Below are 27,118 nucleotides of genomic sequence, written 5' to 3'. Positions count from 1 at the left end.
TGATCAGATGATTAACCACACTTCATCCTTGAGTGGTTTTGCATGTGTATCATGCCATGTTTTGAAAATGCAACTTGCCATTACAAATTTGCAGCCCAAAGCATCCGATGTTGCGAGGAGTTGCCTTCTGGCATCGTTTGATGAGCTTTTCCCCTACGAGCATACGAGGTCTCTCCCCTCCATTGTGATGATGCCCTGTATTGATCTTGTTCATGCCTTAAAATGCCCTAAGGGGTCTTCTTGGGATATGTGGCTATTATTTTTGTATATGGGTGATTGTGGGGGTGCAAAATAGCATGTGGCCATTTTGATATTCACCTCCTTTGCTGCTATTTCTAACCATATATATTGTGGGTCTTTTTTTCTTTCTTTTTTCTTTTTTGGAGAGAGAGAGAGAGAGAGGTGAGTGTAGGCAAGTTGGAGGAGAGTTGGATAGGATTAGATGTCACATCAAAAGGTGAGTACATGAGTAGTTGGTGTGGACTTATATAATGGGCCAGCACATTTTACTCTAAATCCCCCCTAGAGTGCTATTAAATTAGCCCCTTTTCCCCCTTCATTACAACCATCCCTTCCCATAGAATTTTGCCCTCGAAATTACATGTTCTAGTTGTGATGCAAGGATGCTGAGACAGACAGCAAAATGGTGCCGATCAGCCTGGTAAAAGATGGGGGTACTCTTGGACAATGCTTTCTGGCTACCATGATTGTTCATCCTCCAGAAGTCCTTTTCATTTGATGAAGTACTCAATGTTATCTTGTTGCGAGAAGTACTCTGTCTCTGACACCCACAATGTGTTCAGGGACAAGGATATGACCCTTCTCATCCATAGGTAGCAGCTCTGGAAGTATGTGCACATGCCAGCCTACATGTGGTTTCAGCAAAGACATATGAAACACATTGTGGGTCTTGGAGTGCTCGGTACCTCCAATTGATAGGCTACTTCTCCAATCTTGCAGATGATTCTAGAAGGGCCATAATCCCCTTCCTTGAAAACCAAGAATCTCCTAGGTTCATCTGCAGATTTCTTCTACTGGTACTCCATGGAGTTAGTCTCTTTTACCTAAGTGATGCTAGGTTAAGTCTACATAACTCATGTATATCAAATTTCTAGCACTCCTAAATAACTGCATAAGGGCCTTGTAGTCTCCTCCATGTAAGGTAATTTGCCTCGTAATAAAGGTATTTTCTTCTCTATCTTCCATAGCGTGCACATTTTCTCTTCTTTCTCATTCTTCGTCTCTCAGTTTCATAGTTGAATCTAGGTTAAGTGAATAAGGATGATCCTTCCACTTCATGTGCCTTAACTAGTCACAAATAACTCCTACATTTCAGCTTATATGGTTGGTATATACTTTGACCAATATAAGATTGTTTCATGTCGATAAAATATGTTACCTTCTATATTTTTACATGGTATCAAATTTCCTCATATGATCCTTCTCAGATAGCTCGTGCCCTTGATGAGGGGCCCCTTACTCGCAATCTCTTGACAATTGTCCTCCTTCCATATCTGCTCACAATTGCTCGCAAATCTAGCAAACCTTGTTGTCGATCTATATTTGTTTGTTGCCACCTACTTCGAAGAATCTTCGAGCAACACCATCAGTCTTTTGTGCCACTTTAGTAGTGCCTTTTTTCTAAAGACACTTCAAAGCACTTCTTCTAGAAGTATGGCATTATCTAGCATAAAGTCCAAGCATGTCTTACGAACACCAATCACTCAATAAGGATGGAAATGCTTCTAATACATTCCAAATTTTGGGACATTTCTTGGCACCTCTATCAACCCTAGTGTGACCCTCGTGGTTCTTGGACATTGGCTGATTTGAAATGCTCGTTCTAACATATTTTTTTCATTGGTAACAATAGTCAAATACAATTGTTGCATACTCTTCGCTCTTCAAAGGTAGTTTGGGATATTGAAAGGCACCTATGATCATGTGGATATTGATGCATCACCAGTTGCTTAGTTTGCCATTGTTTTGATTCAAACTAGATTTTAGAATTTTTTGGGTCAATCGCAAGCAACTCTCGATGATACTACCTTGCTGATCTTTAAATTTCTCCTCTTTAACAAGTCATGATGCTTATGTCTACACTTCTTGCTTCTTCATCGCTACTCAAAGAGGTCTCATGATATTAATTCTGCCTAACCTTATGGATAATATTCTTCAAGAAGATGCAACAATAAAGCAGAAGAAATCCATGGCAAATACTTCATCCTCCTCCTCAACAACTACCTCTTTGCATCATGGTTCCAAGTTTGTGTCGAAATATTCTTTTCATTGCTATTGCCATATCCTATGGTACTAGCAATTAATTCTCTGGTGAACATTGTGAAGTGAAGACCATCCCTTGTAGAAAGTTGCCTCATTGCAATTCCCACGAATCAATTGCCTTTACCCACTTGGGCATGGAATCCTGTCAATTCACTCTCTGATTGAGCTAACACAAATCTATATATTAATGGAAACGAAAGGCACATATTTGATCCTACACCAAGAGGATAAGCAACAACGACAACAAGAGGTCAAGACACCACACACGTAGTGGTCTAGATCAGCAGCAAACAAGCTCAAGTTACATCAACAAGATCGGTGGAATGATATCATTCAAGAATCAACCATGTCTTATTAAATTCAGCTACATGTATCATGTGTAGACTTGATATTTTGAGCCGTGACATTTTTCTTGAGGGAAAGTGGTTAGGATGCTATCTCAACATCATTCTATGTTAACACACATGAATCAACAAACTCGCCACAAGTGGTGCTAGATGGACACCCGAACTATTCAGCGATGCCTAACCCTTTCTTTCTAGAAACATCTAGATCCAAGCATTTCTTACATACGATTATGGCAAACTTAACCATCCATACAAAGCCAAACGTAAACCCTCTCCAAAAGTTGCATCAATTAGCAAACTTCAGACTTGCTAAACTGCCACACAATGTGGGGGCTTGAGACAAGCACTCCCCAACACCAACGTTGAATCAGGATCTCATCCGGCACCCTAATTTCCCAAATGTTCGTCTCTCCATATGGGACCTTCCCATGAATCATATGAATCATCTTGAAAGTAATCTTCTAGCCTATCCTTAACCTTGAAAGAGCAATGCTTTATGATGCCCTTTTCCTCAATACTAGCTATCGCTTTAGCTACATCCTGCAGCATGGACGTTTGACAGCATGACATATGGTGCGGCATTATCTGGATCCAGTTCGAAGACCTTCCTTGCAGCATGCTCTCCCCGCTGCACATCCACGTGATTTTTGCAGGCACTGAGGAGAGTTGTCCATGTCACAGCCGTGGCCCGAAAAGGCATGGTATTAATCAAGGCTTCTGCTTCATTCAAGCGCCCTGCCCTTCCGAATAAGTCCACCATGCAGTGGTGATGATCTAAAATAGGGGCAATACCATGATCTTGATTCATGGAAAGAAAGTAGCATAAACCCTCATCAACCATACCTGCATGACTACATGCAGACAAAATACTCACAAGGGTCACTTTGTTTGGTGTAACCCCTTCCACCTGCATTTTATGAAAGAGTTGAAGTGCATCCCTGCCCAGCCCATTCTGCGCATATGTTGATATTATGGCAGTCCAGGAGACCACATCAGGCTCAGAAAGTTTCTTGAATAGCATCCATGCATCCTCCAAGCTGCCGCACTTGCTGTACATGTTGATAAGAACATTGCCCATCAGGATATCTGAATCATATCCATAGCCTACAATCTGGGCATGCACATCCTTGCCTTGTGTCAGTGCTCCATGTCTTGCGCATGCAGAAAGAATGCTGACAAAGGTACTCTTACATAACTCTGGAATCATCTCAAAAACTTTGATTGCGTAATCCAAGTTGTCACACTTCTCGTACATATCAAGCAAAGCATTCATCACAGAAGCATCTGGCTCAAAGCCACTGCTGACAATGCGGACATGCATTCTCTTGCCTCTGGCTGGAGCTGTCCTACTGTGGCACGTAGAGAGTATGCTCACAAAGGTCCCTCTATCAGGTATAGCTCCTTCCTGGTACATTTGGTCCAATAATTGTAAGGCATCTGTGTACTGGCCATGTTGAACATAAGCCAATATCATGGTATTCCACACACTGGCAGGCCTCTTAACAATCTCATCAAATGTCCTCCTTGAGTTCTCCAACGAGCCACACTTGCTGTACATATTTACAAGAGCTGTGCCGACCATGCTGTCTAATTCAAAGCCACTGCCTATAATCCTAACATGGATCTGTTTGCCTTTAGTTAAGGCTTCCTTGTCCATACACATAGGAAGAATGCTGACAAAGATGAACTCATTCAAAATTTCTCCCTCCTGCTGCATTCGGTTGAAAAGGCTAAGGGCTACATTGCCCAGCCCATTTTGCGCACAGGCTGAAATTATTGCATTCCATGAGAAAATGTCCCGTTCAAGCATTTTGTCAAACACGTTCCTTGAATCCTCCAGGCTACCACAGCTGCTATACATGTTGACCAAGGCACTTCCCAGGAAAGTGTCTGACTTAAATTCACTGCCCTGGATGAGAAAATGAACCCGTTTGCCTTCAGCTAGAGCTGCCTGGCTACCACAAGCAGAAAGCATGCTAATGAAGGTGACCTTATCTGGCATAAATCCTTCATGCTGCATCTGCTCCACAAGATGAAGGGCATTCTTAACTTGCCTATTCTGGGCATAGGCTGCAATCATGGCGTTACAAGACACAAGAGTCTCGCTCAGGCATGTCGAAAAACAAAGCCCATGCTTCCTCTAAGACCCTACATTTTCCGTACATATCGATAAGTGCTGTACGTACCACAATGTCTGAATCAATTCCAGTACTACTCATGCATGCATGGATCCGCTTGCCTTCCCACAGAGCATCCTCCCTAGCAAACGCATCAAGAATGCTGACAAAAGTGACCTTGTTTGGAAGAACTCCTTCCTTCTGCATTTCGTGAAAAATTTGAAGACTTTTATTGCTCTCACCCCTCTGAGCATAAGCAGAAATAATGGAACTCCATGAAAAGATGTCCTGCTCATCCATTCTACTGAACATGGTCCATGCATCCTCCAGACCAGCACACTCGCCATACATGTATATGAGTGCATTCCCCACAGCCACATCTGAATCAAATCCATTACTCATAATGACAATGTGCATCCGCTTCCCATCAAGTAAGCATGCCTGATTGATGCATGCAGACAGGTTGAGCATAAACGTCACCTTATCCGGAAGCACTCCAGTCAATTTCATTTGATCAAAAAGTTGGAAAGCCTTGCTGCACTGTCCACTTTGGACATAAGCTTGGATCATTGCATTCCAGAAGATAACATCCTTCACATAAGCTCTGTCAAATATTCTCCATGCAGCGTCTACATTGCAGCCTTTGCTATACATGTTAACAAGGGCAGTACACAAAACAACATCAAAGTCAGACACACTATGCATGATGCAGGCATGCATGTGCGTGCCTTTGACGAAATCTTCCAGCACACTGCATGCATCAAGAACCGCAACATAAGTAACCTTAGTTGGAAGTACTCCTTCCCATAGCATTTGATCATACAGTAAGAGAGCTTCCTTGCCCTGCCCATGCTGGGCATATGCACCAACCATTGCATTCCACGAGATTGTGTCTCTTTCAGGCATTGTGTTAAATACCATCCGTGCATGCTTCAGGCTACCACATTTGCTATACATGTTTATAAGGGCAGTTGCCACAACAACATCTAACTCGTAACCACTATTTACAATGCAACAATGGACCCTTTTACCTTTGCCTAGGGCTGTTGGGCAATCACATGCAGAGAGAATGCTGACAAATTATATAATTGTTAGGCGTAACTGCTTCCTGTAGCATTTGATGAACAAGTTGGAAAGCATCCTTAGCCCGTCCGTACTGAGAATATGCTCGTACCATGGCATTCCATGAAAACAAACTGCGTTCAGTAATTTCAAAAAAGAGCGCATGCGCATTGTCTAAAGCTCCGTGCTTGCCATACATCTGTATTAGGAGGTTAACTAAAAATTTGTTGTGTTCAAGCCCCCTTTTGCAAACATAACAATGGACAAGCTCTCCATGCGAAAGATACTTCACTTCCTCGAAACACCGCAACACATGGGCATAGGTGGCAGGATCCGACTCCCAATTCGATGGCTCCCTGTCTCTAAGTTTAAGGGAGCCGGAAGATTGCGTACCCGTAAGCCTCTTGTATAGAGACTCGGATTCTTGGATACTTCCAGGTGGGCGATTCTTCAACAATGTCTGGCATCTGAGCTTACGAGAGGTGGATACCTGTCTGCTTGTAAGGCTTTTCTTTTGTGATTGATGCTCCGATTCCAGTGGCGGGAGTCTGCACAAATTGCCACTCGTAAGGTCCTGGTCTGCAAGCGTCGGCTTCTCTGGCCATTCATGATGCAAAGCCTGAAAGCGGATGGAAGAGGATCCATCCATCGAGAGCAGGAGAAACTTTGGATAAATCCGTCGGGAACATGACAGAAACATGCAACTGAACACTGAAACATCTCTGGGTCGGCGGCTTTCTCAGATTCGAGCGTGCAGACGTTCGAGATGGGCAGTATCGAAAACTCGAATTCGAAAATGGGCAGAACGCTATAGAAGTCAACTGCATTGTTGACTGAGCTCTTGTATCCACTCGTGACTGCCCGGGAAAGTTAAGTGCCACCGTGAGCCATTCTCCATGTCACTAAGGAACTTCGGCGCTCATGAGCCACTTTCCGGGCACTTTCCTTCCTTCCCAGAAAGACCATCCACGTGGAGGTCTTCAAGGAGGAGCTGTACAAATTAACTCCGGGGTTAATTTAATTGTGCGCGGGTGATGTAGAGCTTTGTGATTGGTGGGCACTATGACTTTCCCAACACAAATTAACCCATGGCTACGGGGGCAGATGGTTTGGCGGCCAATGTCAGTGCACGGGCAGATTCTCATTATGCATTTAGCTTGATCGGACAGCAAAGTAAATCTCTGCCGACCTAAGACCTCTACGTAAAGGGGAATTTGGAGCCACGAGCTAGATTCCGAAGCACCTTTCTATCAAAAAGTGTGGCTCCAGTTCATTCCCCATGTGCAGGGGGGTGATTGTGAATTTTGACAGCAATTACTTGCGAGTTTGTCGTTTGGGGTCGGTGGGCATGACTATTAATTAAAAACTAAGATGTGGTTAGTTTGATTGTGTGCAAGAGTGATTTCAAATATTGGCGATGAGTTATTTCAATGGATTGGCATATTCTTCTTTGAAAAGGTTGAGATCGTACGGTGGAGATGAATCCTCCTTCGACCTTGTTCATGTGCATTCTACACACATGCTACGGCACCTTGCATGGGTTAAAGATCCATATAGAGAGGAGACTCACACAACCACATGTTAACTGAACAAGTGAACAACTCTAGGGGAGCATTGCCTTGATGTGGACTGCACATGCAATGCATTCATGGTATTGGATGCTCCAAAAGCATTGAGAGTCACTCAGTCAATCTAAATTTCCTTGTTTTTTAATTCAAACCTGATGTGCGAAATAATGGAAGCAACCCAAACACCCAAAAATTAGGCCCACTAGCGAATTGCAATTGCCACATCTAGGAACGCATCATTAACCCCTAATGCACCCAAAAGTTAGCTAACAAATACTCACACCTGTACCACAACAAGTTCTTTTTTGGGCCATTTTATCGCAGTGGACTTTTTTTGAGAACTTATCACCATAAGTGTTCTTTATTTGGACAACAAGTGTTCTTTTGAGACAATTTATCGTAGATCAAACTATTAAAAAAAAGTAATAAATGACACTTTTTTAAGCTCCCAAAAGTCGTAACTATTTCCTAAAGTTGCTCAAGATTGAGTATTTTGAGCTTAGGGGTTGGCAAAGCTCTTTTTCATAAGGTATGTGGGATAAAAGCTAGAATGCCAGTATAACTTTGAGAACTTATGCCTAATTACACGTCACATATCATGCCTATACATAAAATATATGATATTTTAATGAAGCATAAATAAATTAAAAATTTATCTTATTCAATAGGTTGACGATATCTACAACACATTATAATGTAGTAAATGAATGCCCAACTTGTGGCTATCATTTTTCAAAGGGGGCATTTGAGGGAGGAAGCAACGCACCCCACGTTGCCATTGCTTGCATATAAAAACCACACAAGCTAAATATTGGCTCCCTAATGAGTACTAGTAGGCCTAGTAATCAACATCTATACAAATCTAATTATCAAATAGCTCCTAATGAGTACCAGCAAGCCTAATAAGCAACGTTTGTAAAAATATAATTATCAAATAGCAAAAATATTTCCTCTCATTACCCAATCTTCAAAGGAATACCATGCATCTCTCCCAAATATAAGCAACCATGAGACCAAGCACATCCATCAATCGCCAACACAAAGTATAGCCACCCTCAATCCACCATCCAAGCCCACTAGCCAATCGAATAACGAGACTCTCCACAATACATCTACAAAGAAAGGTTCAAGATAAGAGAAGCATTGTCCTTTCCTCCCTCTACATCATAATCAAAATGTGCTATTTGATAAAGAGGCACCTTGTCCTAAATGGTCTCTTATGTCAACGGGAGGTAAATATACTATTATGGTTGTGTCCATGTCAATTGTTAAATAAGATGAATAGTATTTTTCTCCATCCTAATGTAATTTGTGCTTAGTTTATATGACAAGCATGCTAGATATATTAATGCAATGGTTTATCTTTTATTTATTTTATTATTGGTTTAGGTGCTTCTCAAATTTAGTGTGCAAGTTCCATCATCATCAATGAGTGGGTGAGCAGCATTGGATTAAGGATGCAATGGGAAAAAGAGCATTTACATGGGCTTCACTCTTATGAATTGATGGATTTACATTGATGGGTTCATGGTGTTAGATTTACATTAATATACATGGTGGATTCATGGTACTATATTTACATTGATATACATTGTTATATTGTGCTTCATTGCTATGAATTGATGGATTTACATTGATATACTAGCCTCCGAACATATACATGTGGGCCTTCGTAAACTTCAAGTATGCTATAGAAGGTTGCCTCAATTTAGAAAATTTTTATTGGTTCTTGTATATAAGTCAGGCTAATATTATATAGTCTTTTTTGGAATGTTTAGAGGTATTTTGGTTGATATATACCTCCCTTATATTGTCAATATAATGGTGGTGCAAGGTGTGTGCTTTGCCTTCTAAATACAGGGTGAGAGTGTGTTAACACCTTGGAAATGGTGGATCACATCATTTGAGGGTTAATACAATATTCAATCTGCCAATCATCTAATTGTACTCTTGCATGGTGCTAGTTCATAAGGATCTAAAGATTATGTGAACATGTTGTGACACAAAAATTTGATATCTTTTATTAGCACTGGCTCTCCTAAAGACAATGCTTTAGGATTGAGTTGAGTGGGAGTTTTGTGATTATTCTATTTTTTTAGGAATTTAGGAATTTTTAAAATTATTAACCTCTACTTTTAGATGGCTATTGGCTTTTCAACTTTTAGCTTGTGTGTGGCTTGGCTTTTCATTAGGTTGTGTGTGCTTTTTACTGTTGAGATATCGAGCTCCACACTCGCGACATGCCAGGGTGACTGTTGTACATTTATGTCACTGACTTGTTAGTTGCCGATGCGGTTGGTACACCGCCCACGAATAATAGTTGGATGACAGCTATTCTTATCTACTCTAGTTTGTGGCTCAGTTAGTATGCCACCTTAGTTAGTTGAGTTTGGTTTGAGACCCACATATAGGGTTCTTCTATTTCTTTGTACTAGAGTTCTTTTGGCTTCCACAACTAAGAAGAGGAAAACTGTTTTCAGCCTCCACCTGTATGTGTATTCCCCCATTGTGTATGTGAGAAAGCCGCAAGTGAGACTCCTTCCCTCTCTCCCACTATCTTCACATGGTATCAGAGCCTTGTTCGTGGTAAGGAGCTCAAGAAAGCAAACCAAGTTCGCGGTGTCCTAGTAAGAGGACCAGTGTTGCTTTCCTATTTCGAGTTTAGGAGCAAATCTCTGCAGGTAGCACAGCCAGAAGTGCAAGAGTGCACTGTCTTAGATTGAGACGCCCTTCGCGGTGTGGCGAGAGCACAGTATATGCTGCGGGAGAGGGGGAGGCCATTTCGGGGCCCATTTTGAAGGCGGAAGTTCTTCGCAGGCACTTAGAAAAAGGCCCTGTTTTTGTTGTGCGACCACTGCTCACGGCTGGTCGGTGAAAAGTTGCCGCAGAAATTGCATCGTATGCCTGTGTGCAGAGATATTGGGAGTTGCAAAATCATGCTTGTTGCCTGTTGATGCAAAATCATCACTACTTTCGTCAGTTTTGCAGATCTGCCCGTGTGAGGCAAAACCTGTGTTTTTCATAGTGACAGAATATTTTGTAGTGTTCTGTAATGGCGTCTGATTCTCTTTCACTGATTGTCACAGAAAAGCCTTATGGGAAAAGGCTATTGGGAGTTCATTACAGGAAATGAAGAAGATCCAGTTCTTCCTAATATTCCCAATCAACAGGAAATGCAGGCATTTAAAGGATGGCATGAGAGAGCCAGCAAAGTTATGTACTAGTTGTCTATCAGTATTTCTGATTCTATGATTGTGCATATTTAGGATGCAAGTATGCCAAAGGAGGCATGGGATACTTTGGCAAAAATGTACACAGCACAAATACGCAAGCCAAGAAAATGCAGCTCAAACAGGAGTTGCACAATGTGCAGAGAGAAAATTTGAGCATCAATGACTACCACATGAAGGTGAAGAAAATTGCAGATGCACTTGCTTCCATTGGGTCACTAGTGGAAGATGATGATCTAGTTTCTGTGACCTTGAATGGTCTAGGAAAGGATTATGCACAGAGTTCCGGACATCCATTGCCGTCTATGAAAAATTTCCTGATTTTGAACAGTTGTTTGCTCTTCTAATTTCTGAAGAGCAGAGAAATGGGGGTGCATCTTCTTCAGGAGGAACTTCAAAAGAAACTGTCTTCTACTCAAATGTTGGAAGAGGTAGAGGCAGAGGTAGAGGAGGCCGATCTGCAGGCTGTGGTAGAAATTAGAATATGCAGCAAACTCAAGAAAACTAGTCCTATGCAGGAGGACATGGTAACTCTAGAGGCAGGGGGAGCCAAAGAGGCCGTGGTGGATGGCAGAGAGGCCAAAATGCAAACAGCAATGTTGAATGCTACTACTGTGGTAAAATGGGTCATATGGCTAAGGACTGCTACAAAAAGCAGAATGACATTATGAATGGAAAATTGCAGCAAGGCAATTATGCATCTTCCAGTAGACAGGGTGATGACAGAAATGAGCATCTATTTATGGTGCAGCATATGACCAATTCTGTGACAAGTGTAGAAGAACGAAATGATGTGTGGTATGTTGACTCAGGTGCATCAAACTACATGACAGGTCATGCAGAATGGATGCAGGATGCAAGGAAAATGGAAAAACCAGGATTTGTGGAGACTAGTGATGATACTGCACATCCTATTGTGCAGATTGGTAAAATTCCTTTGTCTATGCAGGATGGGAAAAAGAAATACTTGTCTGGTGTATTTCATGTCTCGAACATCACCAAGAACGTGGTTTCTGTTGGTCAAATGGTTGAGCAGGGCTTGCAGGTCAGATTTAATCCTCATGGATGCTTTGTTGAGGATATGAAAAATAACGGTCGCTTGATAGCAAAAGGAAAGAAGAAGGGCAGGATGTTTATGTTGGATGCGGACATGCCTGAATTGAGTACAGCAATGTTTGCACATGGGACTGGTGTAGTTGCAGATATTGATATCTGGCATAAACGCATTGGTCACATTAATATACAGCGACTTAAATCAATGCAAGCCCAAAATATTGTTGCAGGATTGCCTAAATTTAAGGTTGCAGAAATGCATAAGGTTTGTGAAGCCTGTCAATTTGGAAAACAGGCAAGGAAACCATTTCCTAGGCATGTTCAAGAGAGTAAAAAGCCATTGGAATTAATCCACTCTGATGTGTGGACTACTAAAGCTGCATCTATTGGAGGCTGTCACTATTTTGTCACTTTTATTGATGACTTCAGCAGAAAAGTTTGGGTGTATTTTATGAAAAAGAAAAGTGAAGTGTTTGGGCACTTCAAAGCTTTTAAAGCTATGGCTGAAAAAGAAACAGGCCTGCAAATAAAATGCCTAAGGTCAGATGGAGGGGGAGAGTACCTCTCAAATGAGTTTGCAAGGTTCCTACAAGAGCATGGCATAAAGCAGCAATATTCATGCAGTCATACCCCACAGCAAAATGGACTTGCAGAAAGGAAAAATAGGCATATTGGAGAGGTATCTCGGGCCATGCTAAATGAAAAAGATCTACCAGATTATTATTGGGCTGAAGTAGTTGCTACAGCAGTTTACATAATGAACAGGACTCCCACTGCAGCAATACATGGCATGATGCCAGAGGAGATGTATACTGGTAGGAAACCAAACATTTCTCATTTGAAAATTTTTGGTTGCATTGCCTATGTTCATGTGCCAGACAAGTTGAGGTCCAAGTTTGATCCAAAAGCTGAGAAGTGCATCTTTATTGGTTATTCTCCATAGCAGAAAGGGTATAGATGCTATAACCCTTCTTCTCGTAAGTTTACAGTGAGCAAAGATGTTGTTTTTGATGAGATGAGCAACTGGTATAAACCAGTAAATGTGATGATTGATGTAGATGCACAAAATGGTAATGCTGCACAGAATTCACAACAGCAATCACAAAATATCAGTGGACCTGCAGTGTCCTCTAGCAGTGGTTCACATACTTTGCCATGGACAGGCAGATTGAGATCAGGAGAATCTCCTCAAAGCAATGCAGATAGTGGTACGCAGGTATCACAAAAAGGAAAAGAGAAGGTAGATCAGCCCATGTTTGATGTGAATGCAGGTCACTCTTATGTGGATGGTGAATCCAGTGGCTCAGAACAGAGCATTGATGATGAGTTGGGTATTCCTTCTGTTGTTACACCTAGAGTAAGGAAGACCAGGGATGTTTTGAGAGCACCTGGAAGTGAGCCTATTTTACGCAAGTCTACCAGAGCTAGGTATCCTGTGGATAGGCTGAAATATGATGGATTTACAGCCATTCACTATGCCTATATGGTCAAAGTGATACAAGAACCAGAACCCACTTCTTTTGAGCAAGCCATGGAAAAAGAAAAATGGGAGAAAGCCATGGGTGAAGAAATGGATGCCTTGGAAGCCAATGCTACATGGGAATTGGTGCCTTTGCCTAAAAACAAGAATGCAATCGGCTGTAAGTGGGTTTACAAGATCAAGCACAATGCAGATGGTTCTATGAATAGATACAAGGCAAGATTAGTTGTCAAGGGGTATGCACAGACATATGGCATTGATTATGAAGAAACATTCAGTCCGGTTGCAAGGATGGCAACTAGCAGAGCAATCATTGCTATGGCTGCATCAAAAGGATGGTCTTTACATCAAATGGATGTAAAGAATGCCTTCTTGCATATGGTGATTTGCAAGAAGAGGTCTTTATGGAGCAGCCAGCAGGTTATGTTCATGCTATTCATCCTGAGTTTGTTTGCAAGTTGAAGAAAGCCTTGTATGGCTTGAAGCAAGCACCTAGAGCATGGTCTGAGAAGATAGGACAGTATCTTGTCACTATTGGGTTTCAGATTTCCAAGGCAGATTTCTCACTCTATGTGAGAAAAATAGAGAAAGGGATTATGCTGCTTGTCATTTATGTTGATGATTTGATCATCACAGGTGATAGTGATGAAGATATCCTTCATGTGAAAATGCTATTGAAGCAGAAGTTTGAGATGAAGGATTTGGGAGAGCTACGTTATTTCTTGGGCATTGAGGTGATTAGATCACCAAGTGGGATTGCGGGAGAAGGTTTTACTAGATCTTATTGATCTAGTTTATGTCAAAACAAAGGATCAGGTAGCTGACATATTCACGAAGGCATTGGGCGCAGAGAAGCTGCGCAAGTTCAGAGACCTGCTTGGTGTGCAAGGATTGGGATTGAGCTCGAGGGGGAGTGTTGAGATATCGAGCTCCACTCGCGACATGCCAGGGTGACCGTTGTGCATTTATGTCACTGACTTGTTAGCTGCAGATGCGGTTGGTACACCGCCCACGAGTAATAGCTGGATGACAGCTATTCTTATCTACTCTAGTTTGTGGCTCAGTCAGTATGACACCTTAGTTAGTTGAGTTTGGTTTGAGACCCACATATAGGATTCTTCTATTTCTTTGTACTAGAGTTCTTTTGGCTTCCACAACTAAGAAGAGGAAAATTGTTTTCAGCCTCCACCTGTGTGTGTATTCTCCCATTGTGTATGTGAGGAAGCCGCAAGTGAGACTCCTTCCCTCTCTCCCACTATCTTCACATTTACCCCCCTCCAACATGGCTATAAATCAATTCGAGGACTCCACTCTTCCTCCATGCTTGAGCTGTCCCTAGAAGGATTACCTTGGCTTCTTCTAGCTACAAGTCTTCAAGTCACTTCAAGCTTTCCAATCACTCATCCAAGTCTCACGTGTTTGTTTGTGAGCAAGGCGGTAAAGACAGTTTGCATGTTAACTGCTAAAGCCGTTGCCTGAAAAAGATATTTGCTATCTAGAAAGCCGTTTGCCAGAAAAACAGCTTCGCCTGTTTAAAAAAAATCATGGCTTTATGCTTTCTGGTGAAGAGATTGTCATCTAGTGGATCTATTTATAAAAATAAGGCCAAAAAAAACCTCATAAAGTTGACATCAAAATTTTGCAGGTATCATTCATAAAACCTTTAAGGGAAAATAATGCCAATTTACATTCCAACTTTAATTTATAGTTTTTTTAATAAAGGTAGTGGCTTTACAGCCAGTGTGAGAGTATGCAAATAACCATAGAACCTTGGCAAATCCTAATGGATCTTGTGAGTCCTCAAAGCGTTTCTTTTTTATTATTTCTTACTAAACAATCGACAATGTCTAAAGACCCATAAAACCCACAAGTTGGAGCCAAGTGCTTTCGTGCATGCATGCACCCTTGTTTGGTATTAGTATCACTTTTATATATGTTTGATAAGATTGTGAAGATACTGGTAGCCTATTACCTATCACTTCATTTTCATTTTTCAAGACATTGTAAGGGATTAAGAGGATGAGTGGAATGAATCATTGTAAATACCATGTGTATGAATTACAAACACCTTAGTATGGGATGAGAGTTATTTGTGAGTGAGAGATTATGGGGTTTCAAAAAATAAGAAGAGTGAGCCATATAAGAGGTGGGTCTCATGTCCATGTGTGCTCAATAATGTAGGAGAGATCACATGCCTAGCATGTGGAGGGCATGTGGAGGAATGTGTAAGAGTATGGACTCATGAAGGAATCCTTCCTATGTGGAGTATGGAGGATGTGGACATTTGGAAAAGATATGGTCCCTATGGGCTCCATGTGGAGGCCTCTTGACTTGTCAAAGTGTGCCCAAAAGGATGACCCATGTGCTTATGTCACCAAGGGGTCAAAGTACGTACTAGATGGAAATATAACAAGGTAAAGGAGGGCAAATTTTTTTCTATAAAAGAAGGCTCTCTCCCCCTACTCGAGGACTCATTGTAGGTATTCCATCACCTTATGTCTAGCTCTACCCATAGTTTACCTTTCCTTAGAGAATTATGCTCTCCTTTTTGTACACCTCTCTTCTCTCTCGATGTCTTGAATGACGTTTTGTGCTCCCTTCTCCTCACTCTTCTCTTATCTCTTTCATCATCTTCGATCTTCGCTTCAAAGTTTCATGTGTCCACGTGAGGAGGTCTTTTCCAAATATGGTATGATTTCATCTTTTACTCTCCTAGGCAAACTCAATCCACAATGAGCTATGAGTTCTTCTCCAATGTTGAAGGAAATTGCTAGTTGGGCAAATTCAAGCCTGGTATGGACAATTTTCATAGTTTAGAGTAAAATGGTCATAACTCTTTGCTCTAGACTCTAATTCTAATGAAAATTATAGCAAAATCTTTGTCTTTTCAAGCCCTATCCCTTTATATATATAGATATTTTTTTAAGTGGAAATGAAATAGTTATTGCTATCTAAATAGCACATATTATTGTGTGGGACAATTTTGCCCACTCATAGGAAATTTGCAATAACTTTCCACTCAATTGTCAAAGTGTAAAAGAATTTATATGGATGCAAAGCTCTTATTTATCTCTACAAGTTCATGATATCAATTTTTGATAAGCATTTATTGATCCATTAGTTCATCCCGGCATACCACTGGTTCTCTATACATTTAACCCTTCTAATGCCAATCAGGTGTGTAGCTCTCTGTAATCGTTGTGGCTAGCCATCTCTTTGTGACTATTGAGACTAGCCAGCTCTCTATAAACCTTATGACTAGCCATCTCTTTGTGACTATTGAGCTTTGTTTTCTTAAAAAGAAGATTCTTTCCTATCAATTCACTACCTTCACATCAATTCACATGCGCAAGATTTTTCCCAACAGCAAAGGGTTGCCCTCACTCTCGGAGCTGATTAATTAGCCCAAATTAATGCTTCCCCTAAGCCCTTCCTATTTCCTATGCTAGAGTACAATCTCACCTTTGATGTCTATATTTTTGTTTTGATCTAAGGAGATAGAGAGCGAGCATCTCTTTGGCTTTGTTTAATGCCAAAACCTCTTTACTTTTCTTCAATATGTGGGTTTGAGACGTGACCAAAACTAAACCCCAGTTTTGTGACATCTTTTGGTGGAGATGTCGGGTAGGTTTTTCTAAGAATTCTTCTATCATAACCTCACAGCCTTGCTAGATTTAAGGAAGAGCGGTGATCTTTGGAAGACCAAAAATTGTTTGTTTCTACTCATATTTTGGTGCAAAATGCTCAACATCTAGTGTTCTACGGATTCAAAGGAGAAGATTCAAGGAGTTATATCTAGGAGTTCAATCAAGCATGCCACTTGATAGGCTGGTGTATGAAGGAGCAGATCGAAATACTTTCAGATTTCTTGGAAGGCATGGCCTTAACTAGGCATGAGGCTTTTCCAGAAGATACCAAGGGTGATTGGGAAAAGTTGTTTGGAGCAATGAAAGAGAGATTTGGGACATTGGAGTCACCAAATGCCTTAATATTGTAGTTGGATCAAATTTTCCAAAAGGAAAGAGAGTCAGTTTTCACCTTCTCAATGAGGCACAAGGCTTTGTCCTTAAGTATCAAGATGTTGTTGCTTCTTCTTCTTCTTCTTCTTCTTCTTCTTCTTCTATGGGGGAATCTAAACATTCTTTAATAATTGAGCTTCTTAATATGAGCAAGTTTGTCATGGCCTTGGATTCGGGCTTGAAGAGGATCGGGGACAGCAAAGGGCAACAAGAAGGAGAGGAGAGCACACAATGTGGGGGTGTCAAGAGACACCAAAGAATAGGTATGCATAGTATATATAGTGGAAGCATAGTATACTATGTACACGGGACTGGCCACATGGCCTTTACCCCAACAACCTCCCACTTAAAGGCGATGTGCCTAAGGGGAGTGAGAGTACGTGCAACAATGTACAACAATAGAAGAAGGTCACCTATCCAATACCCATGAGGTCTCGGCAGTGTGCAAACCTTGCTGAAGCTAGACTCTTCGTAAGAAGATCTGCAGGATTGTCATCCGTATGAATCTTGACAAGCTGGATGAGCTTATCACCACGTACCTGCTGTATGAAATGGTACTTGATATCAATGTGCTTTGTCTTGGCATGGAATACTGGATTTTGGGCCAACATGATAGCACTATGGCTATCACAGTGTAGCACTGGAATCTCCTGTAACATACCTAACTCTGCCAAGAGATGAGAAAGCCATATGGCCTCCTTTGCAGCCTCCGTGGCTGCCACATACTCTGCCTCAGTGGTAGAAAGGGTAACACAACCCTGTAGACGAGAGATCCATAAAATTGCACCACCTGCGAATGTGAACAAGTAGCCTGTAGTCGACTTCCTACTCACTGGACAACCTGCATAATCAACATCTACATACCCATGTACCACTGAATCTGTCTGCCCAAAGCATATGCACATATCCTGAGTGCCTTTGAGATACCTCATAACCCCTTTCACTGCTTCCCAATGCTGTTTGCCAGGATTTGCCATGTATCGGCTCACTACTCCCACTGCATAAGCAATGTCTGGTCTAGTAGCAACCATGGCATATATCAAACAACCAACAGCCAATGCATAAGGTATCTTGGACATTGCAGCCCGCTCCTCATCTGATTTCGGACTATCCTCTTGAGAAAGTTTGCAGTACGGAGGCAATGGAGTAGAAAGAGCCTTCGCACCCTGCATATGGAATCTCTCCAAAACTTTCCCAATGTATTCCTTTTGAGATAGGTAAAGCAATCGCCTTTGTCTATCTCTCTGAATATGCATGCCAAGAATATGGCTCGCAATGCCCAAATCCTTCATCTCAAATGCCTTATGTAGTTTAGCTTTCAAGGCATTTAACGACTGCTTACATGTTCCGGCTAGAAGCATGTCATCTACATAGATGAGCAAAATAAGAAGGCTGCCATCTTTGGCCCTCTTTACATAGAAACAGTGATCCTCTTCACTCCTGCCAAAGCCCTGCTTTCTCATGAATGCATCAAACTTGTGATACCACTCCCATGGAGCTTGTTTCAAGCCATATAAGCTCTTCTTGAGCTTACATACATGATGAGGTTTCCCTTTGTCAACAAACCCCTCTGGCTGCTACATGTATATCTCCTCATGGAGATCACCATGAAGAAACGCGGTCTTCACATCCATCTGATACAACTCCAAGTCATCTCTAGCAACAAAAGCTAAAACAGTTCGCAAGGTAGTCATCTTGACTACGGGAGAAAAAACCTCATCAAAATCAATCCCATGTTCTTGCCTGAAACCTTTTGCCACAAGCCTAGCCTTGTACTTTAGTGAAGTGTCAACCGGTGTAAACTTTTGCTTATACACCCACTTGCATGGCAAGACTTTATGCCCATCCACAGCAAAGGCACCAAATCCCATGTGCCATTCTTCTTGAGAGATGCCATCTCGCTCTTCATGGCCAACTCCCACTTAATCTTATCTGCCCTCTGCATAGCCTCTTTGTAGCATGAAGGCTCACCACAGTCAGTCACCATAAGATAGTCCAAACCTGGCTGAAATCTATCAGGAGGATGTGACAATCGAGTACTCCTCCTCAGCTGAGGGGCGGGCTGCTCATGTGAGGCTCGTTGCCCATCAAAACACAGCTGTTCTACATCGTTATATGGCTGAAATTGTGGTATATGTGGACCTGTGGATGGCTGATCTACCTGACCACCATCCAATACATTTTCGGGCTGAACTGGAGATTGTTCTATCTCCTCCTGTACTTGCCTAACTGGTTGTCCAATGTATGTGTCCTCAAATATGGTGCGTCTCACCACTTCTAGTCTATCAACTGATCTTTTTGGCATAGAATGCTCTTTGAAGACAACGTCATTGCTGCGTACTATTTTATGATGGCTAGGATCCCAAAGTCTATATCCCATCTCTCCCTCCTCACCATAACCAAGAAATATGCATTTCTGTGCTTTTGGATCTAACTTGTTGCGATCCTCTCTACGTATGTGCACGTACGCATCACAACCAAACACGTGCAAGTGTTTATAAGACGGAGGCTTGCCTGTCTGCATTTTTTTAGGCACCTTGTAATCCAAAGCATGATGAGGGGAATGGTTGATTAAATGTATAGCAGTTTTTATTGCCTCAGCCCAAAACCCATGAGATAAAGCAGCATGTGACAACATTGAACGGACTCTATCCTGTATAGTCCTGTTTAACCTCTCAGCAACACCATTTTGTGATGGGTTGTGAGGTGGAGGGAGTTCCCTTTTGATACCTTTCAAAGCCAAGAAGTTATCAAACTCTTTCGACACATACTCACCTCCATTGTCAGATCTAAGACATTTCAATGACCTGCCTATTTGATTTTCTACATATGCAAGCCATATCTTGAAAGTTTGAAACACATCATCTTTCTGACGCATAGGATACACCCATGCCTTTTGTGTAGCATCATCAATAAAAGACACAAAATACTTGCCACCACCCAAAGAAAGTGTGGCATCATACACACATCTGTATGTACCAAATCTAACAGCAAGAGCTTACGCATAAGTTTCTTTTTGTGAGGTAATTGAACTTGCTTCCCATAAATGCAATGTTCACAACCAGCAAATTTAGAGCCAGTAAACACAGGCAAGTAGCCACAACGAGATAAGATTTCCATTCCTTTCTTGCTCATATGCCCCAACCGGCAATGCCACAACACACCTGTTGGCAACTCTGTGGTAGCATGAGCTGAACTACATGAAACAGTACAAGAAAGAGGGTATAGAGAATCAACCAATGATCCCTTTGTCATGACCAAAGATCCTTTACATATTTTCCATTTCCCATGCCCAAAAGAGAGTACATGACCACTCAAGTCAAGCTGACTTACACTGATGAGATTCTTCTTTAGCTCAGGTACATGCCTTACATCATGAAGTGTAAAAATGCATCCATGACCAACCTGGAGATCAATATCACCAATGCTTGCAATACGTAGCTCATGATCATCTCCAAGAAAAACCGGTCCCATGTCACCTACCATGTATGTCGTGAACCACTCACAATGTGGAGTGACATGAAACGAAGCTCCCGAGTCAATGAGCCAAGTATGCATAGCAGTGCCCATGCTAGCTAGCAAGTGCTGGTCATCATGAGAAGACATATAAAGTATCTCCTGTTCTGCTACATACTCATCCACTATGTTATCAATCTCCTCAATGGTAACACCACCTTGGCGTGTCACACCTCTATCTTGAGAACCTGGAGAAGCGTACGAAAGAGCATTTGCTTCAACTTTGCCCTTCCCTCTATCCTTGTTTTTGTCATCGTCCTCTTTCTTATCCTTTGACTCCACTTTGCCTGCCTTTTTGTCAGCCTCTTTTTGTCAGCCTGTAGCTTATGACATTGACTCTTATAATGCCCTTTTTTCTCATAGTAAAAGCACACAATGTCCTTTTTAGATCTAGATTTGCTTCTAGACTTGCCTCTTTTGTCTTTATCTCTGTCCTGTTGTCTACCTTTGACATTCATAGCACTAGAGGCTTTGGAACCTGCTCTATTCTGCCTATTCATGTCCTCCTTCATGATGGCACCCTCTACATCAGCATAGACCTGCAAATGATGAGAGTTGCTAGTGGTTGTGACAAATGTATCCCAACTGGGAGGCAAACTGACCAAGAGCAATGATGACTTAACCTCATCATCCAAATTCAGCCCATGCTGAATAACATGACTGAAAGTCTTATTAAACTCATTCAAATGAGTCAATACAGATTGCCCTTCTCTCATTTGCAATTGCACAAGCTTCTTCAACCAAAAAACTTTGCTAGAAGCGCTTTGCTGTGCATACAATGTCCCTAATCTCTGCTATGCATCCCATGCTGTGTTCTCATTCCGAATGCTCATAACAATGTCATCGCAACATGTCAACATAATAGTGGCTTTGCAAGTGTGTTTAGCCTCCACCATTCAGCATCTGTCATAGACATAGGCTTCCTGCCTTGCTCTTGAATGGGAACATATTGGTCCTTGAGATACAGTATGTTCATGCATTGTGTCTGCCACACATCAAAGTTGCTAGTTCCCTCTAGCTTTTTAATGTTCATCATAGATGACGAATCTGCCATAATGTCCAAGCCACAACAACAAGACAATAATGATGCTCAAACGCTTAGCTCCTTGCAAGCAATCAATGCCACCAAAGAGTGAAATGCACTACAAGTGCACAGCCTGTACAATAAGTGCCCGCACTTAAACCAGTGCCAAAACCTTCAGCAACAAGTGAAGAATCCTTGCATACAATTGCATTGACCCAACATGGCATATGACATCCAAACTATAGCATTTACCAATTGCAACTGTTGCCCAAAAATTCACTGCATATAGCATCCAAAATGTAGCATTTACCAATTGCAACTGTTGCCCAAAAATTCACTGCATATGGCATCCAAAATGCCTCAAAAAACCATGCTTAAGTTTGCACTTTACGTTGTGTCAAATTTGTGTCCTGCACCAAACCTCACCACCACTCTACCAAATGGCAAGCTCTACCACCACATCCGGTGGGCCATGCCAAGAAGAAAATATTGCAACAAATGCAAAAAACAAAATAAGGTAGAGACAAATGCAAGAAATAGCCTCTTACTTGGTCCTTCACCGAATTGAGAAAAAATGCCAAATGACATGCCAAAAGAGTGCTATATCTCACAAAGTAGTGGTCGAATGGCAAAGCGATGAACAGCAAACTTGTAGCAAGTTGGAAATACTCCAACTTCTCAGAAGTGAGCTAAGCCAAATTCTCCAAGGATGAGAAGATATGGCAGCTCCAAAAGTGCCTGTCAAGAAAAGTGACTGTCACACAAAATGTCTGCAAATTTTATGAGCAGGTTTCGCCAGTGAATATCTCCCAAACAGAATGTCGGATGGCTTTACTGTAGAAGGCAAACTTGTAGAAAATCCAAAAATCTCCAAGTCTTGTGTTGACCATGAGTCCAAATTACTGATAGAAAGAGAGATATTAAATCTCAAAAATTGCTGTCCAGTAAAAAATGACTGTCTAAGAATTTTGAAACATCCATTTGGGGCTGTAAACGATTGAATTCGGCCAAAAAATAGCAAACCAAGGTCCAAAGGACTTGAAATTGCTCAGAGCATCGAAATTGAGTAAAATAGAGTATTTGTTTGCAAAATTTCGACGTCATGACCAAAAACTGCCTGCAGAAGGGAGGACAAGCCAGAGATTCGTCTCTCTTATCCTCAACCACGACCAGGGTTCTCCCTCAACACACCAGAGATTTCTTTTCCACAACTGCAAGTAGATCAAGGGTCTCTCACTCTTCACCTCTCTCTCAAGCTCTCCAGGAAACAGAACTTCTTACTCCACCGAGTGGCTCCGGTCTACCACCAAGCTACTCAAGGTCATCGGGCTGTCACCAAGCTTCCCAAAGCTCTGATACCAGTTTGAAGGGGATCGGGGACAGCAAAGGGCAACAAGAAGGAGAGGAGAGCACACAATGTGGGGGTGTCAAGAGACACCAAAGAATAGCTATGCATAGTATATATAATGGAAGCATAGTATACTATGTACACGGGACTAGCCACATGGCCTTTACCCCAACAGGGCTTGCATGGAAAAGATCTAAGCAAGAACCATAATTTCAAACAGGCTCTTTATGTTGCTTTTAAGAATGAGGCTACTCTTCAATTGAGTTTGTGTTCCAATCTTCTCCTAGAGTGCCAACTGCTCCACCTTGTGTAGAGGTAGCTTCAACATCTCTGGTACTAGCCCCATCCTTGGATCACAACTCCTTGTTGTCAACCAAGTGATTTATTTCCAAGTTCCCTATGTATGAAGAACTCATTGTCATGTATGGCTTAACTTTGCTTCCATTGTACAACTTAGAAAACACATCACCTTCCAGATCTACAAGTTGCATTGTACCATTGTCATAAACTTCCACTAATCAATAGGGTCCATTCCATCCCAGCTTAAAATTTGTTTTGATAGGCCCCAACTTAGCAGTATACAGTATTACAAGCATATCCTTCTTCAAATGCTTAGGCACAATATGTTGATCGTCATGCTAGGCTTTCCTTCTACACTATATCACCATCTGTGACTAGGCAGCTCAGAGATGTATCTCATCTGGGTGGCTTAGTTGATCCAATCATCCCTTGATTGCTTTTGGCTCACCCAAATGATGCTTGATAGCTACTCAAATAGTCTAAACCACAAATTCTAGGGAACAATTGCTTCTAGGCCAAAAGCCATACAAAAAGGTTTGAGGTTGATAGTTACCTTGTAATCCATTCTGTAAGCCCACAAAGCATGTCCCTTATGAGGATGAGGTTCAAGGTTTCGTTAGTTGACTTGGATTCACCATTACCACTAGCATAATAAGTAGTGGAAATTGTGTGCATGATTTTGAATTCTTTTTTAAGTACCTGCATCACATCATTGAGAAAATGTGCCCCTTAATCACTGACAAGCTAGAGAGGACATCCATACCAGCATATAATATTTGCATAGACAAATTTAGTTGTGCTCCAAGCTGAATTATCTCAGAGTGCATTAGCTTCTGCTAACTTTGTAGCATAGTCAATTGTTGCAACAAATATATACTTGTTTTGAGTGAACTTTGCAGGTTTAAAGGGCCCAACAAAAATGTTGAAAGGCTTCCCAAGGCCTGGTGGGTTGCAAAGGCATAGATTGTTTAGGCAATAACCTTCCAATGCGTTGACACGCATTGCATTGCATAAGTATAGCTGTCCACCAATCAAAGTATATTTCCAAGCCTTAAGAGCTAATTGCCTACACTTATCTCAAGGCATAGTTTTAGGGAATGTGCCTTGAGATGAGTAATTGACCAACTCGGCATACTCATTCTCACAATAATCAACTGTGAACAAATCAACATCTGGTAATTCCATGTTAACTCCTTGAGTTTGCTCGAGTACTGGTATCCTGGACAAACAATCAATGCCCACATGGGTCTCACATAATTTATGAATAATCTTGAAGTTGAACTCTTGCAATAGGAGCATCCAATGCTGTCCTTGAGTGACAGTTTTGTTGATGAGGTTAAGTTGGGCTTGATGATCCACATAGAACACAAAAGGATTCCCGAGTAATTAATGCCTTAACTTCTGCTCATTGAAACCATTCCTAGAGCTTCTGGCTTGGTGGTGCTATAGTTTGATTCTGTAGGTGTAAGTACCTGCTAACATAGTATACTAGATACTCCAACCAACCATCTGGCTACACTAAAATAATACCCAATGCATAAGCAAAAGCATCCACATGCACATGGAAAATGGCATCCCATATTAGTTGTCTGAGAATTGGAGTAGCCATTTCACGGTTTTTCAGATCATTGAAAACTATGGTCAACTCGGCATTCCACTCAAACTTAGTATCCTTTTTTATCAATTCATACAAGGGTGTTACAATCTTAGCAAAGTCCTTGATGAACCTATGATAGAAACTGATAAACCCCACAAAAGAATGTAATTGAGTTAAATTCTAAGGTTCACTCATCTGCTGGATGGCTTATATTTTACCTATCTTGGTTCTAATTCCATCCTTAGAAATAACATGACCAAGTAGAATACCCATGCAAACACAAAACACACTCCTCGTAGGGTTCAAAGAGATACCCACTTTCTTGCATCTCCGAAAATCCTTCTCAAGATATCCTAGGTGATCAATATCTGAGGAATACACACAAAAATCATCCAAGTAATTTGCAATGAATTCAGTGAGGTAGTCTAGGTTTTGACCATAAACTTCTAAAAAGTGGACGAGGCATTCCTCAATCCAAACGGCATCACTTTGGTAGCATAAGCACCCCACTCAACGATAAAAGCAATCTTGGATTGATCTTCAGGAGCCACAGTAGTCTGGTTATACCCACTATAGCAATCCATAAATGAGTAGATATCATGGCTTGCAGCCTGATCTAAAATTCCATTAGTAAAAGGTATCCTATAGGGGCAGTCCTTTAAAAAATGTGGCCCCTGGCATTTAAAGCATGACACAGGAGGGTTCGCTGAGCCCTTATATGGGCATTCACTTGGCTTGTGCAAACCTTGGCAAGTACAACGTTGGAACGAGGGCCTTCGCATTAAGGAGTTCATGTCTCTTGCCCTTGCGGCCATGGGAGTTGTCTAGAACACTGGGACATGTTGATCCTCATGTAGGAGGTAGTGACTTATGGTGCCACTTCCCTCCTTGCAAGGGTAATAGTTGGGGTGACCGTGGTCCTATTTCGACTCCTCCTAATCATTGGGTAGTTCCTCTAAACTAGGCACCTTGTGCATTCATAGGGTTGGGTGGGACCATCAGGGTTAATGGGGGTCTCACTTGATAAATTGGTTGGGGAAGGACTCTCGGGAATCGACATTGGGAGGTGTTGGGGTTTCCCCATCTATAGCAGTGTGCATAGTAGAGCACTTGCCTTGCCCTAAGCTGGGGGCAATCATTGTTAGGACGATTGCCGTTGCATACCTCGTACCACACATTGTCTTTCTAGGAAATAAATGGGGGTTACTCGGTGTCTCCTTGGAGGTCCCTGACTTCCATTGTTGGCCCAGTTGATTCAGTAGGTTTGAGGCCAACTCGCTCATATCCAAGCCCTTGGGCTCATTGTTCTCCTTCTTAGTAGGCTCCGCACTGGAAGACCTTACCAATTGTGATACCTCTATTGGAGTTGTAGTTTTGTCTAGGACAACCTTATCCATCATATTATCACTTATACGGTAGGCTCTGCATTGGAAGACCTTACTGATTGTGATACCTCTGCTGGAGTTGTAGTTTTGTCTTGGACAACCTTATCCATCATATTATCACTTATACAGATAGCCACCTTGCCGCAGATTGCAAAGGAAGTGGGATTCATGACCATCAAGCTTCCGGTCTGCCAATCCAATATGGAAGCGTGGCAGCAATTGTTCGTCACTCCTCCTCTCATATGGTTCACAACGGGAATTGAGGTGTTTGATCCTGGCAATGTAATCCCATAGGGATTCCTTGTCATTCTGTTTCACCTCAGATAACTGGTTAATTGGCCTCAACTGATGTCCACTGGGGGTGAACCCTACAATGAATGCTTTTCATAATGCCTCCCAATTGACTTTCTCTTCCAGCTTGAGGGCCCTATACCATTGGCCTACCTGGCCATCCAAACTGAGGCCAAATGCATTAACCATTTCTAGATCTTTGGGAGCACCAAAGGCTTTGCATATTTGCTTGAATCACTCCACGTGGGAGATCAAATCTCCTTCCCCAAGGAATTTAGTCATCAAGTTGGAGATGGCTATGCATTGACTCCTATGGGGATTGGCGATCCTTGTTGGAAATACTTGTGTAGTCGGGGGTGAGGCGGCCCCCCTTCCTAGTGCATTCACAGGATGCACATTGCCTCATCCGATAGCACTATTTGGGAAGCTAGTGGAGGCAGCGTCATTATGGGCCTAACGAGTCATAGAGGCGGGTTGCCCTAGTGGCGGGTTCCACTA

General features: G+C 41.9%; 1 protein-coding gene and 1 pseudogene across 1 annotated transcript; both read right to left on the bottom strand.

The window, feature by feature from the left end:
• Nucleotides 1-3,159: 3,159 nt before the first annotated feature.
• LOC147893785 (pentatricopeptide repeat-containing protein At2g13600 pseudogene) lies at nucleotides 3,160-4,710 on the bottom strand (annotated as a pseudogene).
• Nucleotides 4,711-4,714: 4 nt separating this feature from the next.
• Nucleotides 4,715-5,653, bottom strand: LOC147893784 (pentatricopeptide repeat-containing protein At1g11290, chloroplastic-like). Its single transcript, XM_087386358.1, has one exon. It carries the CDS (start codon nucleotides 5,651-5,653, stop codon nucleotides 4,715-4,717), a length of 939 nt encoding a protein of 312 aa, XP_087242484.1.
• Nucleotides 5,654-27,118: the final 21,465 nt, after the last annotated feature.

The sequence above is a fragment of the Dipteris shenzhenensis genome, chromosome 15, assembly GCF_047967505.1.
Source record: "Dipteris shenzhenensis isolate YYH24624 ecotype China chromosome 15, Dip_SZ_1.0, whole genome shotgun sequence".
NCBI lineage: Eukaryota > Viridiplantae > Streptophyta > Polypodiopsida > Gleicheniales > Dipteridaceae > Dipteris > Dipteris shenzhenensis.
The sequence above is the reverse complement of the archived record's forward strand: the minus strand, read 5'-3'. Positions and strand labels throughout refer to the sequence as shown.

What these genes read in the sequence shown, in the direction of transcription:
- LOC147893784 (XM_087386358.1), bottom strand. Translation starts at nt 5,653, where the DNA reads ATGCCTGAAAGAGACACAATCTCGTGGAATGCAATGGTTGGTGCATAT.